The sequence below is a fragment of the Rhinoraja longicauda genome, chromosome 13, assembly GCF_053455715.1.
Source record: "Rhinoraja longicauda isolate Sanriku21f chromosome 13, sRhiLon1.1, whole genome shotgun sequence".
NCBI lineage: Eukaryota > Metazoa > Chordata > Chondrichthyes > Rajiformes > Arhynchobatidae > Rhinoraja > Rhinoraja longicauda.
The window spans coordinates 1,859,621-1,876,671 of record NC_135965.1 but is presented as its reverse complement, the minus strand read 5'-3'; the positions used below and the strand labels follow the sequence as shown (position 1 = coordinate 1,876,671).

General features: G+C 41.5%; 1 protein-coding gene across 6 annotated transcripts in view; it reads left to right on the top strand.

Moving 5' to 3' along the window:
- Nucleotides 1-16,726, top strand: part of eif4g1a (eukaryotic translation initiation factor 4 gamma, 1a) — a 114,572-nt gene extending 97,846 nt beyond the window's left edge. For all 6 annotated transcript variants that reach the window (XM_078410180.1, XM_078410185.1, XM_078410184.1 and 3 more), the window contains 9 exons: nt 65-183; nt 2,991-3,163; nt 3,535-3,660; nt 5,786-5,867; nt 5,959-6,057; nt 12,516-12,659; nt 13,007-13,088; nt 13,192-13,335; nt 14,862-16,726. In XM_078410180.1, coding sequence (XP_078266306.1) covers nt 65-183; nt 2,991-3,163; nt 3,535-3,660; nt 5,786-5,867; nt 5,959-6,057; nt 12,516-12,659; nt 13,007-13,088; nt 13,192-13,335; nt 14,862-15,043 — 1,151 coding nt within the window. In that variant the 3' untranslated portion in view covers nt 15,044-16,726. The remainder of the gene's footprint in view (nt 1-64; nt 184-2,990; nt 3,164-3,534; nt 3,661-5,785; nt 5,868-5,958; nt 6,058-12,515; nt 12,660-13,006; nt 13,089-13,191; nt 13,336-14,861) is intronic.
- The last annotated feature ends 325 nt before the right edge of the window (nt 16,727-17,051 follow it).

The window sequence follows — 17,051 nt, the reverse complement described above, 5'->3', positions numbered from 1 at the left end:
GTGGGAAGGCTGCAGTGATTCAGACAAGTTTTTAAAAAACTTATTCCAATTATTATTTTACCAGTTAAGCTTGAACCAGTCTCTGTTTCTACAACATCTGATAAACCTACCCTTTCTGATGAAGAGCTTGAAAAGAAATCCAAGGCCATCATTGAGGAATATTTGCATATCAATGATATGAAGGTGAGCACAAATGTTAATCAGTTCATTATGTTTGAACAGATTAAGTAGCAGTCCTATTTATTTTGGCGACTTGGAAAATTAGCTCGTCTGCGCTGTAGAAAATTATTCAAGGCAGATTGTACAGCATTGTAACTGGTGGTGTAGGAAAAAAACCTGCAGATGCTGGTTTAAATCGAAGGTAGACACAAAATGCTGGAGTAACTCAGTGGGTCAGGCAGCATCTCGGGAGAGAAGGAATGGGTGACGTTTTGGGTCGAGATTCCTTCTCTCCAGAAATGCTCCTGACCCGCTGAGTTACTCCAGCATTTTCTGTCTAACTTCGATTGTAACTGGAAGTGATGGGCATGGAAAAAACAGTGAAGTCAACTGGCAATTGATGAACTAACAGTCATCCCACAGCAAATACCAGACTGTGTGTGTGCAGCCTACTAATTCATGAATTTGCCCATTGTTTATCAAGTTTTGTTTAGTCATATAGATTGGACAAATTAAATTGTTGTAGGTTGCAATGACCTACAATGATCTATTTGTATTATTCACTGAATGACTAGGGTTGCTAGTTTAAAGCTGAAGTTTCAACTTCAATTAAATTTGTACATATATGATGAGATGTGACCGCACAACGGCACAATTTCTGCACTGGAGACCTAGGTTCTATCCTGACCTCGGGTGCTGTCTGCGTGAAGTTTACAAATTCTCCCTGTGACCACATGGGTTTCCGCCAGATGCTCTCTGGGTTCCGCACACATCCCAAAGACGTGCAGGTTTGTTGATTAATCGGCGCTCCAGTTAGATCTTAGGCCTACTATTGGGGCCATAGACCTGCAAGACACCTAGACAAAATGGCTAGACCTGCAAGACACCTAGACATAAGCCTGTTGTCTTAAGGGAAGTGATGCAGAAACTAGGTGTTGTTGGTTATTATGAATTCATAATGTATCAGGATAGTTTCCTAGAATATACGAGGGACCAACTGGAGAAAAGGCTATTGACATTGGTAGAACTCAAATTTGATTTGAGAGCGAAATTGGCCTTGGAACTAATGCCTAATCTTAAAGGGAATCTCAACGGTATGTCGATTGAGTCGGCTAAAATGGATCAGTAAAGTTGATTAATGATGGACAGACATTTAAGGAAATATTTCTAATCGTGGCATACGGTATAAAAAGACTAAGACAAATGCACATTGAGGCTAACTAAGGAGCTCCAGTTAGATCTTAGGCCTACTATTGGGGCCATAGACCTGCAAGACACCTAGACATAATGGCTAGACCTGCAAGACACCTAGACATAAGCCTGTTGTCTTAAGGGAAGTGATGCAGAAACTAGGTGTTGTTGGTTATTATCTAGCAAAACTTAGGATTTGGAGAGATCCCAGAGAAATGTATGGCCATTATTCCATGTGGAAACAAAGGTTTAGGCCCGTTAACCTTTAATCTACCACTGGGGAAAATGCTGGAATCAATAATTAAGGAGGTAATCAATAATCAATAATTAAGGAGCAGAATATTTAGAAAATCATTAAACAATCAACCAGAGTTAATATGGTTTTATAAAAAGAATATTATATTTGACAAATTTGCGAGTTCCTCGATGTAATAATGGGTTGGATAAAGAGGAACCAATAAACGCAGTGTATTTAGTTTCTAGAACATTTTTGATAGTGCCTTAAAGGAATTACAACGAGGTAAGAGTGTGTTGGCTTATTAAAGAAAGGTTGGTACAGAAAGGGTTTGGCTAAGTAATGATGCACTTGGGTTGAAGGCTGTGTAGAGAAGGTTCACTAAATTCCAGGGATGAAACCATTGATCGTGGTCAACCAGGTTTGATTTGAACTCTTTGGAGTATAGAAGAATGAAGGTTTGCCTTATTGAAACAGATGCTGATGGATTGACAGGATGCATGCTGACAGAATATTTTCCGGAATGGGATTTTCTAGAATGAGGAACATTGTTTAAAATAGGAAGTCACCCTATTATAGGTGGAAATGAGGAGAAATTTCTCCTGAGGGTTGTGAATCTTTGGAATTCTTCACCTCCGATCTTTGAAGAGATTAATCAAGGAGACGCAAAATGCTGGAGTAACTCAGAGGACAGGCAGCATCTCTGGAGAGAAGGAATGGGTGATGTTTCGGGTCGAGACCCTTCTTAATCAAGGAGACAACTGCCAGACATTCAAATTTAAAACCAAGTTGAGGTATATAGGGAGTGAGAGAATATAAAAGTATTGTTGAGGATGAGAATAGATCTGTTACAACTGTTTCGTTTCGTTGGGTTGCTGCTGTCTAAATTACTTAAATTATTGCATCTTATGGGAGGCGCATTCCCAATCTCGTTGTACCCCTGGGTACAATGACAATAAAGATGTATTGTATTGTATTGTAGATCATCCATGATCTTGCTGTATGCTGGGGCAGGATCGAGGGCATAAATGGAGTTGTTATTTTCACAATAAAGAGGTTATAACCATATATTGGCAACGTGGTATTTTATTCTGTGATATTCATTATTATAAAGCAGCATATCTTCTAATAAGCTACATGAAATACAGGCGCTCCTCAACTCTCGATGGGGTTCTGTTCCGAGAAACCCATCTGAAAACAATAATATCGTAAGTCGAAATGCGTTTAATACACGTGATCACGTGGCCGGAAGCGAGCTGCCGTTTGCACCATCGCAAAGTCGAAGCATCGTAAGGCGGGGAGCATCTGTATTTAATATTGTTCATTCAGAAGTTGGGCATATTACTATAACAATATTTTGTGCAATTTTAAAAAGGAAATTGAAAGCCTATTTAATTTTCTTTAGGAAGCATTGCAATGTGTACAGGAACTTGAGTCATCTAAGATTCTACACGTCTTTGTTCGAAGTGGGGTGGAGTCAACTTTGGAAAGAAGTGCAATAGCAAGAGAACATATGGGCATCCTTCTGTACCAACTTGTAAAAGCTGGCATTCTGTCAAAACAACAGTATTACAAAGGGTAAGAATGTACACACTGTGTGCACTATGGACTTGCAAGTTTCGTTACACATTAACCTGTTAATTTTACCCAAAATGTTTTCCAGCCACATCATTTTAAAAAGGCTTTTCCTTTCTGGGAATTTGATCAAATGTTTCTAAATGACCTAAATCACTTTGTTTTCTTGCTCTGCCCTCCCCTCTATCTTACAGGCACTTGATAACTGGGTGTTTATTTCTTAGCTTTAAATAGCTTATAAATTTGAGGTTATACTTCAGCATGAGTGTGATCTGTATTAGTAGATGGAACGAGTACCCTTCTGTATTTAAAACTTAAATGTTTTTAGTTAATTATTTGTTCTATACTAAGGCTTTTATTTTTATGTACCACAGGCTAAGTGATACCCTTGAAATAGCTGAAGATATGGAAATTGATATTCCACATATATGGCAATACCTTGCTGAACTAATTGTTCACATGTTGCATGATGGAGGTATACCAATGGCAGAGCTTTTCAGGTAATGTTTCCATTTGTAATGTGTTCACCTAGCAGCTGTTTCAAAATGATAACCGTCATAGGGTGGAGACTGGGAATTATGGTGAATATTAAATTTCATTTAAAAATAGCTTTTCTAGCACTTTACATCACCATGGAGTTTTAAGCCAATAAATTCTGAAGTGTAGCCGCTGTTAACTCAGCAAATACGTGCACAGAACAAGGTTTTAAGCAGTAATTAAAGAAATGTTTTTTGGTGATGAAGATTGTGGGATATATTTTAGCCAGGACACCAACCATTTTGTCCCTTTTCAAATAACATCAGGGTTTTTTAATGTGAACAAAGTAGCACTTGCAATATGTATGTAACAGCGTTCAGAATGGTTTTGTACCATAGAATGGTGCTCAAACTAATGATCTATTTGTATTATTCACTGAATGACGAGGGTTGCTAGTTTAAAGCTGAAGTTTCAACTTCAATTAAATTTGTACATATATGATGAGATGTGACTGCACAACGGCACAATTTCTGCACTGGAGACCTAGGTTCTATCCTGACCTCGGGTGCTGTCTGCGTGGAGTTTACAAATTCTCCCTGTGACCACATGGGTTTCCGCCAGATACTCTCTGGGTTCCGCACACATCCCAAAGACGTGCAGGTTTGTTGATTAATCGGCGCTTCCAAATTGCCCCAGGTCCGTAGGGAGTGGATGAGAAGGTGGAATAACATTGAACTAATGTGAATAGGTGAGCAATGGTTGGCGTGGACTCTGGGCCAAAGGGCCTGTTTCCGTGCTGGATCTCTAAATGAAACTTAAAGCTAAATATGGATGTCTTCGGGTTAGTTGATTTAATAGATAGTAATGTTTGTTCCTGGCAAATAACGAGTGCAATGTCTTCCTCTTGGCATTCAGTGGCATTGCTTTCATTTAATCTTGCCAATTATAAATATGTTGAGGTTCGCTGTTGATTGGAAAATCTAATTGAAGAAGCTACTTGTATTTTGGTTAAAATGGCTGGTCAAAATATGTGTATTCTGGTCAATGATTGCCATCTAGACTCCAAAGCCATTCTGACTATTTGCAACATTGTGCTGGACATGTGCATCAATGTTAGTAGTGAGAATCACCAAATATTGCTGTTCATTTTGTTTAAATTCTAGAAATCCCCAAACATCGACATTTAGATTTAGAGATACAGTGCGGAAACAGGCCCTTCGGCCCACTGAGTCCGTGCCGCCCAGCGATCCCCGCACATTAACACTATCCTACACACACTAGGGACAATTTTTACATTTACCCAGTCAATTAACCTACATACCTGTACGTCTTTGGAGTGTGGGAGGAAACCCGAAGATCTCCGAGAAAACCCAAGCAGGTCACGGGGAGAACGTACAAACTCCATACAGACGGCGTCCGTAGTCAGGATCGAATCTGAGTCTCCGGCGCTGCATTAGCTGTAAGACAGCAACTCTACCGCTGCGCCACCGTGCACATTCTCAAGTTTGAAGATAGACACGATGCTGGAGTAACTCAGCAGGCCAGGCAGCATCTCAGGAGAGAAGGAATGGGTAACGCTTTGGGTCTAGACCCTTCTTCAGTCTGAAGAATGGTCTCGACCCGAAGCGTCACCCGTTTGTTCTCTCCTGAGAGGTTGCCTGATCCTCTGAGTTACTCCAGCATTTTGTGTCTACCTTTGATTTGAAGCAACATCTGCAGTTATTTTCCTACACTTCTCAAGGTTTGGGGCTGCTTGGGAGAGGGGAAAATGAGCGGTTCACTCGGATCTTCGAGGATAGTTAGAGATGGGCCAGTGATCTTCCACAAAGACACTTTAAAAAAGGAAACGCCTTCTAACATTGCAGATGTATGCAAGCAGCAGGGGACCTGGCGTCGAGAGTGATGGGGGAACAACAAGACTGAGTACTTTTGTAACTTGCTCAGCGCCAGAAAAGTGGCGATTCTTTGTGTACTTTGTGTGAATTGGATGCAAAAACAGAATTTCACTGTGCCTTGATACTTTATACAATAAAGTATAATTGAAAATAGACTGGGGTCCCTCGATGAGCCACGGGTAAAGTTGAAGTAATCCTTTCATTTGAAAGTCTTTTTGAAATTAATGTGTTTTTTAACATCTTTTCCCAACAGAGAAGTGGCCAAGCCACTTATCACCATTGGAAAAGCTGGGCTTCTGCTTGCTGATCTTCTATGTTTACTTTGCAAAGAATTGGTAATTTCTTTTCATTTGTCTAAGAGCATACTTTTCTACGCATGAAATTTTAAGTTTCTAAATCCCAAATATTGTCAATGAAATTGTGCAGAGCCGAAAGAAGGCAGGTTCGTTGTGGAGAGAAGGAGGTCTGAGCTGGAAGGAATTCCTTTCTGAGGAACAGGACGTCAACAAGTTTGTCACTGACAAGGTATTTCATAATTGAATTTGTATCCAAGCTTTGCATTTGGGGCACGGCAATGATAATATACACGCTAGCCATAGTCATACAGCACAGAAACAGGCCCTTTGGCACAGCTTTCCCATGCCGGCCAAGGTGGACTCTATCCCTCTAAACTGTAGATGTAGCCCAGACCATCACACAAATCAATTTCCCTTCCATGGACTCCATCTACACTACACGATGCCTCAGCAAGGCCAGCAGCACAATCAAGGACCAGTCTCTCCTTGGTCACTCCCTCTTCTCCCCTCTCCCATCAGGTAAGAGCACAGAAGTTTGAAAAAGCATACCTCCAGGTTTGTGGACAGTTTCTTCCCAGCTGTTCTTAGGCAACAGTCCTCTCACCAGTTAGAGTGCGGTTCTGACCTCCCATCCACCGCATTGGAGACCTTTGAACTATCTTTAATTGGATTTTATCCTACGCTAAATGTTTATACCCTTTATCCTGTATCTGTACACTGGGCAGCTTGATTTGTAATATATAGCCTTTGTTTTGTTGACAACAAAAAGCTTTTCAAGGTACCGCTGTACACGAGACAATAATGAACTAAAGTAAACCTTTCTATCTACCTGTCCAAATGTCTTTTAAATGTTTTAGTTTCTGTCTCAATTAAATCTTCTGGCAGCTCATTGCTGATGGCCTGGTATTGATTCTGCTACTCTGGATAAAAGGCTATGCATTTGCCCTTTTGAACCCCTCATGATTTTATACATAGCCTGCCCCACCTCTCCCTTTATGTCCTGGCAACATCTTCTCTGCACTCTTTCCTGCTTAACACCTTTCCCATTACAGAGTGTCCCAAACTGAACACGTTGCTCTAAATGGGACCTCACCCGCATGATGTGCAGCTGTAATCTAACATCCACCTTCTGTAGACTGACTGATGAAGACCAATGTGCCAAAAGCCTCCTTGAACATGCTCATCTGCCCACCATGTCTGCGCTGAATATACTGAGATAAGCTAATCTCATCTGCCTACATATGATCCATACTCCATTCCTAGCATATCCATATGCCAATCTAAAAAGCCCCTCAAATGACACTGTCATATCTGCCTCCTCCACCACCCCTGGCAGTGTGTTCCTGGCACACACCACTCTATTTTTTTAAAAAACTTTGTCCCAGGCATCCGAGGGGAAAAAGGTTCCACCAGTCTACCCTGTCTGTGCTGCTCATAATTTTATATACTTCTATCAGGCCTTCTTCATGCAGCATTTTGGTAGACCCTCAAAGCCTCCACATCCTTCCTGTAGTGGGACTACCAGAACTGCACACTATACTCCCAATGCAGCCTAGCCAAAGTCCTATAAAGCTGCAATGTGACTTCCTAATTCTTGCACAAATGGCCCGATCAATGAAGGTGATCATACCACACATTTTCTTTCCCATGCTATGTGTGTTGCCACTTTCAGGGAGCTGTGGACCTGGACTCCAAGATCCCTCTGCACATCAATGCTCTGGTCATCAACCATTTGCCCTCCTAAATTGCAACACTTGCTGGTATTAATGTCCATCTGCCATTTCTCTGCCCTCTTCTGTAATTGATCTGCATCCCGCTGAACACTTTGACAGCCTTCCTCACTGTCCGCAACTCCAGGCATCTTGGTGTCATGTACAGACTAAGTAACCGTTGCTTCTACATTTATATCCAAGTCAATTCTATACATCACAAACAACATAGGTCTCGTTGCAGATCCCCGTGGACTTTGAGCAAGAATAATGGTCTTCTACCATAATCCTTGGTTGTCTAGGAGTCGGCCAGTCCTGGATCCATATGACCAAGTCGCCGTGAACCCTGTGCACTTTTCATCTTCTGGTTCAGCCCATCAATTACAGTTGTGTAATTAGGCAATATGTTTGCTTCCTGAAAAACACATTGCTAGTTTTGATATTTGACCTGGTATCTAATCATATCTATAAATCATAAGCAATTTTAAGAGATTTCTTTGTGAAGATCTTAGAAATACTACTTAATGCAGGGAGTTTGCTGTTAATTGACAAATATTCATGTCCACGCATCATAACACTGGCTGCAATGTGCCATCTACAAAATGCACTGCATTTACCCCAGCAGTATCTCAAAGAGGAAATGTAACGAGACTGATTGCAATGATAGTGGGTTTGCCTCATTAAAGTGGGATTGGATAGACTGGGGTTGTAGATGCCCACAGAATGTTTCCCCTGGGGGAGAATTCTAAAACCATGGGATGTGCTTTCAGAAGGTTGGGCTTTTAAGATAAATTCTCTTTCCACAGAGAATTTTGAAATTTCCTGTCTTGAGAGGGCCACGTGAAGCATCAACATTGTTTTCATTCAAAAACTGAGATGTGTGGATTTGTAGACATAAAGGGAATAATGTGATATAGAGACATGGCAGAGCTGGGACAGCAGCCATGAATGGCATGGCATGCACCAAGGAACTTACTCTGACTTGTCCTGGATTGTACCTCCATGTAGACTCTTGAGTCTGCTCTGCCAATTATTGCAATCATGGCCAATCTCAATCTTCACCACTTTCCCATGTGATCTTTGTAACCCAGCATTTCTTTACAATCCTTAAATCTGTCAAGATCAACCTTGAATGACTTTTCTATTTCAATGATTGGTGGATTGAAGTTTCATCGTACGAAACGAATGCCCTCTAATGTTTGACATTTCCATCCTGGGGAAAAAGATTCTGACTGTCTACTCTATGTCTCATAATTTAATAATTCCATCAAGTCTCCACTGAACCTCTGACATTCCAGAGCAAACAATCCAAGTCAATCCAGCCTCTCTCTGTGGCTGACACCCCCTAATCCAGGCAGCAGTCTGAAGAAGGTTCTGGAACCGAAACGTCACGCATTCCTCTCCAGAGATGCTGCCTGTCCCACTGAGTTACTCCAGCGTTTTGTATCTACCTTCGATTGAAACCAGCATCTGCAGTTCTTTCGTACACAGCAGTCTGGTAAACCTCCTTTGCACCCTCTCAAACGTCTCTACATCTTCCCTGTAATTGGGCTGCCGGAACTGTACGCAAGTACTTTGCATCTCTGTTCACCAAGGACATGGAGGAAGGTGCGATCAGTGTGGGATATACTAATATCAGGGCAGATTGAGAGCCGGGAGATGTTGTTTGGACTCTTGAAGAGCACCAAGGCGGATAAATCCCCACGGTCTGAAAGGATCTATCCCAGCTTATTGCAAGAGACGAGAGAGGTAAATGCGGGGACCTTGACCAATATCTTTGAATCCTCTCACCAGAGGAGGTCCCGGAGGACTGGGAAGTAGCCAATGTTGTTCCTTTGTTGAAGGAGGGGAAGCGGAGATAATCAGGATATTACAGGCCAATTGGCCTCACATCAGTGTTATTCGGAATGGATTCTTTGGGATAGGATTAAGATGTGCTGTAGGGAATGAATGGGTCAGGCATCCTCTGGACGGATGGGACAGACAACATTTCTGGTCAGAGCCCTTTAAATTAATGAAGTGGGGGGGGGGGGGGGGGCGGAGAAAGCTGGAAAATACAGGTGAATCTGCCACCCTTGTCTTGCATTCAGTACTCCTGATGTGGCAGGACCAAGTGTAGACGAGGTGACTGTTTCACTGAGTACGTACACCCTGCCTGTCAAGTTGCATTGGATCTCTGGTTGCTAACCATTGAATCCCCCTTCCCATACCAACCTTTTGTCCTAGGCCTCCACTGTTACCAGAGTGAAGCCACGTGCAAAGTGGATGAACAGCACCTCATATTCTGCTTGGGTACATTACAATCCATTGGTATTTTGGATGTTTCTCTGGGATCCCCTCTCATCCTTCTAAATTTGAGGAAGGACATCCTTGCTATTGAGGCAGTGCAGCATAGGTTCACGAGGCTAATCCCCGGGATGGTGGGACTGTCATATGAGGAAAGATTGGAAAGACTGGGCTGGAATTTAGAGGGATGAGAGAGGATCTTATAGAAATGTATAGAATTGTAAAAGGACTGGACAGGCTGGATGTGGGAGGGGTGTTCCCAGTGTTGGGGGAGTCCAGAACCGGGGGCCACACAGTTTGAGAGTGAGGGGGAGACCATTTAAGGCTGAGATGAGAAGGGGCTTTTTCACCCAGAGTTGTGAATTTGTGGAATTCGCTGCCACAGAAGGCAGTGGAGGCCAATTCACTGGATGAATTTAAAAAAGAGTTAGATAGAGATCTAGGGGCTAGCGGAATCAAGGGATATGGGGAGAAGGCAGGCACAGGTTACTGATTGTGGATGATCAACCATGATCACAAAGAATGGCGGTGCTGTTTCAAAGGGCCAAATGGCCTCCTCCTGCACCTATTGTCTATGGTATGAACATTCAATTCTTCAATTTGTAATAATAACCCCATCCCATTGTGCACACATTACATCCACCACCCTGGTCACCCGGCTTTCCCCTCTAACTCCCTTCCCCGAGTCCCTTACTTTCCTTTTATATCTACTTTCCCCTCCCTGTCCCCTTCTACCAAATATCTCTTCCTCCGGCTTTACGTTTCACTCTTCCTCTTTCCTTATCTGACACCCACTTTTGTCTCCTTTGCACTGCTGGCCTTGTCTCCTGTTCACGTCTAGTCTGTTACTCCAGCCATGCCAATTGCCCCTTAACCCCCTCGCCTGTTTCCACCGATCACTGCCAGACCTTGCTTCAGCCCTTCCTTTTCCAGCTCCATCAGTCAATGGTTGAATGGTGCTTCATTGTCACATGTGCAAAGTGCAAACGTGCAGTGAAATTCTTTTTTATAAAGTCCAATATAGTATTGCCATATCATCTCCTGTAGGCAATTGTACAGAAATGGTCTACTGAGCCTGCATGTAATGGCGCCATGTTCCATGTCCAGTCCGTGCTCCATTTTGCTCTGAGTGGTGCTTGATTCAGGCAAGCCCCAAGCTGCTGCAGGGCACCACCCATCACCTTCCCTGGTCGAACAGCAACCGATGTCCCTCTCTTCGCCCGTCCACGTTTGTGCCCCGGGGTAGCCTCCTGCAGCCAACCTTGAAGGCATGATAGACCAGACCCTCTTCTACTGGCCTCAGTCCTCTCCCGTCTCATCCATCATCGCCTTCTCCATCCTTCCAGGCTCTGCTGCAGGATGAGCAGCAGCAGCTCGACGGGCTCCACTTCCAGCTACTGCCATTCTCCGGCACTCACGGTGGTCTGTCGGCTCTTGCGGTTGGCCACGTATTATTTGCTATCTGACCTGCTTCAGCTTCACCTGCTTAAGTTCCTCCAGCACTTTGTTTTTGGATATAAATGTATATGGGTTAGTTAGTTAGTTTGCAGACGACACTTAAATTAGCGGAGTAGCAGAGGGTGAGAAAGGTTGGCAGAGGGAGAGCAGGATATAAATCTGTCTGAAGAAGGGTCTCGACTATTCCTTTTCTCCAGAGATGCTGTCTAACCTGCTGAGTTACTCCAGCCCTTTGTGTCTGTAATCAGTTACAGATATTGGTGACACAATAGCAGATGGAGTTTAATCTGGACAAGTGTGAAGTGTTAAACTTTGGGAGGTCAAATGTAAAGGGAAAGAATGCAGTTAATGGCAAGACCCTTTGACAGCGTTAATGTACTTGGGATCTTGTGGCTCCATGAAAGTGGCGTGGCAAGTCAATAGTTGAATGTTTGCCATTATCAATCAGGGCATTGAGAATAAGAGTCAGGTAGCAATGTTCTTTTATAAAACCTTGAGGCCGCATTGCAGTCTTGTGTGCAGGTCTGGTCACCCCAACATAGGAAGGGTGGAGGCTTTGGAGAGGGTGCAGAAGATGTTTAACAGAACGCTGCCAGGGTTTGAGAGTATTAGCTGTGAGGGTTGGACAAACTTGCACTGTTTTCTCTGGAGCATCAAAGGTTGTGCTGACCCGAGAGAAAGTATCTGATCACTTACAACTCTTACCTTTAATTTTCCACCATTTAAAAATCTACATTTTTTATTTGTTCTTCTGAAATGGAATTTCATATTTTTCTTAATTGAACTGTTAATGTTTTGCTCATTTGTCCATTGTGCTTTTGCAAGTCACATTTCCACTTTGTATCAGCAGCAAATTCAGATAAATTGTCCTCCGCATGTCCTTAACTGATCCTTGAGGCTCTTGGCCAATTCAAGAATTCCAACTTGAGGTTCCTCTGGTTTAACTCTGCTGTTTGTTTTTTTAACTAATTCCCCATTCATTCTTCCCTTCTTCTGATAACTAACAATTGACCGCCTGGCTTTTGTTTTACTGTCATTGAAAACTGTACATTTGGTATTTGCCTATCTACTAGGACTTTCCAGAATCTGGGGATCTGAGGATGGCAATCAATGCATGATCACAATGAATGGCGGTGCTGGCACGAGGGGCCAATTGGCCTCCTCCTGCACCTGTTTTCTATGTAGTCAAATAACTCAATTTAAAATGTCTAATTTCAATTTTATCTACTTATAGAAAGTAGAATTTACTCTGGGAAATGAATCTGATCTTGAGACAACGCCAGACAAAATGGAAATGTCCTTTGATGAACTGTGCGAACAGTTTGATAACCTAATTAAGGAGAAAGCTGAAAACCAAAGAATATTTGATTGGATTGAAGTAAGTTTACAACGTAATCATGCTAAACTTTATTTTGCAGCAGAGGAAATATCTTAATTTAGAAAGAAAAAGTTATAGATTCACTTTTTAATATTGGGTACTGTAGCTTATATGCCAATATGCACAATTTACTAAGTGGAATTGACTTTTGTAAAATTGGCTTCCCATAAATTTCATATTGTGTTAAATATTTAAAAATTTGCAGTGTTCCGCATTTGTGGAGAGTGGGGGTTGGAAATGAGATCCTTATTATCTTTCGATGCCGAAGTGCAGCTTATATAATCATACAGTAAAGAGCTCAGTGTAGTTGTAAATAGTAATTTAACAAAGTAATATCTGTGTTCTAGGCCAATTTAGATGAAAAGCAAATGATTTCACCACTCTTCATCAGAGCATTAATGAAGTCAATCTGCCATTCTGCTGTTGTATGTAAGTATACCTTTGATTTTTGTCTTAGCATTGAAAAAAATATTCAAAATTATTAATCCGTTCTTCCTTCCTTTTCATCCCCTTTCTTGCTTGCCCATTTTAGTTGAAAACCCTATTCGTGTTGATGTGGACATCATTCAAAATAGGGCAAAAGTCCTGTCAAAATACCTGAATTCTGATCCCCAGCGTGAGCTACAAGCACTATATGCCCTCCAGGCCTTAATGGCAATATTAGAACAACCAGCAAGTAAGTAGAGCATTTGTTTTTTTAACTTTTCGTAGACCACCTGCAGCTTTTGTTTAATCTGAGGACAGGTCTGAAAAAATCCGCACATTTCAATCCTGAAGATTTATTGACAACTTCATAGTGTTTGGAAAGCCTAATGTTGGTCTCTTTCCATTGTATGGATCAACATGTAATCATTCTGAAATGTTGCTGTAGCACAGCTTGAATGAATGACATTTTGCCTGGGCACTGAATTTAACACATCATTCCAATTATTTTCAAGTTTGATAAATCAGAACAACTTCTGTTAGATTTGCCATAAATTTGCTTTTGCAATTGCAGAAATGAGGTTACTTGCTACTTGTAGTGGTTGATATCACAGGTCCTACTTGTCTGACTGCTGAGATTTGGAGAGTAACATTTTGGTTCCGTCGTTTCTTGCAATTCCCACTAAAAGTGTATTTCCTATTGTAAACATAAGATTGGCACTTTAGTTATATACTAGATCAAGTGGACCCGTTAGGCCCAAACCTCTCTTGCATTGGTGCAGCATCCTGTCCTCCCCCCTCCCCTCTCTCAACCCTCCCCTCCCCCCCCACCCTCCCTCCACCCCACCCCCCTCCCTCCCTCCTCCCCTTCCCCTCCTTCACAGCCCTACCCTCCCCCTCTTCCCCTCCCCCCCACTCCATCCCCCTCAACCCCCCTTATCCTTCCTCCTTCACCCTCCCTCCACCCCCCTCCCTCCCTAGGAGATAGATTTAAACTTAAAATGTGAATAACTTAAAAAATATAACACCAATTTCAATAAAACTACTTGCATTATCACTAAAGTGATGATGGTGAGTAAGGGGAGCCTAAAATTGTTGCGCTATCATGTACCGTTTTGGCTGAAGTTCGATCACAAACAAACAAACGAGAGTTTTAGTATATATATTACTAAAGTTTTCCAATGCCATTTGGATGAAAATTTGTAGTGAAAGATGCCACAAGTTAAAAGCCGACAAATGTTCAATTTCTGATGTCACAAAAATGACTATTCAATGGACTATAGATGACTTTGAAAGGGTTTTCCTTGGCCATGTTCAACTCAAATCTGACTGAAATAGTGTTGATTGCAAGCATCTAAACCATGAATGGAAATATGGCACTCATTCACCAAATCTGCAGCAGTAGTTCCAATCATGGCCAGTGCTAATCCTGTTCTCGTCTGAGAGCATATGTCTGGCTCATATCCAAAGCATAAGCATGACCACAAGCATATAGACCATAAGCATGCATATATATATATATAAAACAACCGTGGGGCATGCCACTCACCTTAATAATGAGCAAAGCATTGCAACTTGAGTAAAATTCTGAAATTGGTCTGCACTCCACAGCCTGACCTGAACTCAACACGTACTTGGGATTCTGTACTGCTCTAGTCAGGTTGTAGCCTACAGTAAGATGTGGCAGAATGGTGATTATGTTGAATGTGATCATTTATAGGTGTCTGTTTGGGTACTTGCATTGAAAGGTATATATTTTCTTTTTCTTTTTTTTTGCAGGTTTACTAAGGACATTTTTTGATGTTTTGTATGATGAGGATGTTATATCTGAAGAAGCTTTTTATAAATGGGAGTCCAGTAAAGACTCAGCAGAGCAACAAGGAAAAGGAGTGGCTTTGAAATCTGTGACAGCTTTCTTCACTTGGTTGAGAGAAGCTGAAGAAGAATCGGAAGGCAATTAGAAATCATTATTGACACGTCAGTCATATAACGGATCGCATTAGGCAGATGAGGACTGTCCTTTTGAGTTTTTGCACAATCAAGTGCTTGGTTCTGAGAACGTCAATTCAATAAACCCTTGGTACTTCAAGGTTTTATCTATTTTTTAACATCAGCGGTTCATGTCTAACAAATATAACTATTTAGAAAAAAATGAGGGCTGCTGAGATGGTCCTTAAAATTAGGTGGTTGTCATGGGCATAGGAAAGTGGTGGGGCTTTTTGATTTTTTTTAAAAGAATGGTGGATACCTTGGTGTTAAATCACCAACGATGCAAACTAATTTAGGGATGCCAGGATATATCAACTTGGCTTCCCTATGCTAGATTATTTTGAGGGGCGGGGCACCCAGACCCTTGGACTCCTCTGTTCTTATGCCTATGAGTTGTATAAAAAGCCTTGAACAAGCCTGTAGTGGATTTTAAAAATCAGTAAGAGTTTAACAGTTTAATTAGACAAAACGGATAAACAGTACAGTTCCTAGATGATTCTACTTAATGTAGGACAGTTAGGGCAGTTCTGTAAATAAATGTTTTGCAATATTGCTAAATGTAATGCCATGTTATTTCTGCTGTCTTTGATAAAGTGCAGCAGTGTCTCCTGTATTTATAGAATTCCTGAGTTCATAAGGTGCTTGTAATTATCAACAAGAATGAATCCTTCATTGATTACAGTTTAAATGAATGTGTAAATACTTTTGCTTTATTAAGTATTTAATTAAAAATTAATGCCTCTTTTCACATCCGAAACTGGAAAATAAAGAACATATTGCAAAGTAATAAATGTGTGTTTTAATTCTCCTGGTTTTGCTTCAAGCAGGATCATCTGGCTACAGACGTCCATGTCTAAGGCTTCTGCAGTTCCAAGGCATGAAAATTTAAGTGCGTCAAAATTGTTACTGGGGTGTGCAGCTGTAAATCTGCAGTTTCAAATTTATCGTATGTTGTTGGCAATGTGATGTTTGGGCTCTATAAAACGAAACACTGGGATATTTTTGCATGTCCTTTTAATAATGGGATAAGATATTTTGATCTGTGAAATTAGAAAAAAATCTTTATATTAACATTTTATTCAAGTCAAAGTTGAATGAATGGCATTGGGAGTTTTTCAACACAGTTATACAGTTTGGTCACCTGCAGCAGTTTTTAACTGTTGAAGCAATCATTCACAAATTTTAGAGCAGAGAGTCTCAAAGAGAAAGAGAAACTGCTTGCACGGATTCAAATTCTGTTCTGATCAATATTGTAGCTCTCTCGAACCCATTTCTGTCAAGAAATGCTTGTTAAAAACCGACTTGTGAGTGTCCTGTTTTAGATTGGTCTTGACTATGTCTGTAAAAGCTAATTTTAATGTGCCCCCATCCAATGTATCTCTGTATGTCTTGTTGATATGGAAAAGTTGGTCAGCACATTTGAGGTTGTAGGTTTCAAAGTCTTGCCTGATGGTGCTGTAAATGTAGAAGTCCAAAAAGAGCAATGCACCAATTTTGTTTTGAATATTAAATGAGGAGGGTACTTTTGTGTGATTGAATTAGCATGGGATAAGATCTGGTTTATACTGAGTCGTAAGGCACGCAAATAGCCCATCTGCCCAACTCGTCCGTGCTGACCTAAGCTCATCCCATTTGGCCCATATCCCTCTAAACCTTTGCTATCTGTGTCCACCCAAGTGGCATTTAAATGTTACAGTGCCTGCTCAACAACCTCCTGGCAGCTTGTTCCATAAACCTCCACTCAAAATGAAAATGTTGCACCAGCTTTTATTAAATATTATCCCTCTCCGTAAACCGATATCGTCTGGTTCTTCATTCTGCTGCCCTGGGTAAAAGACTGCATTCATCTTGTCTCCTCATGATTTTGTACACCTCTGTGAGATGACTCATCAGCCTCCTGCGCTCCAAGGAGTAATGTCCTAACCTGTCCTATAGCTCAGCCCCTCAAGTCTTGGCTACATTATCATAAATCTTCTCTGC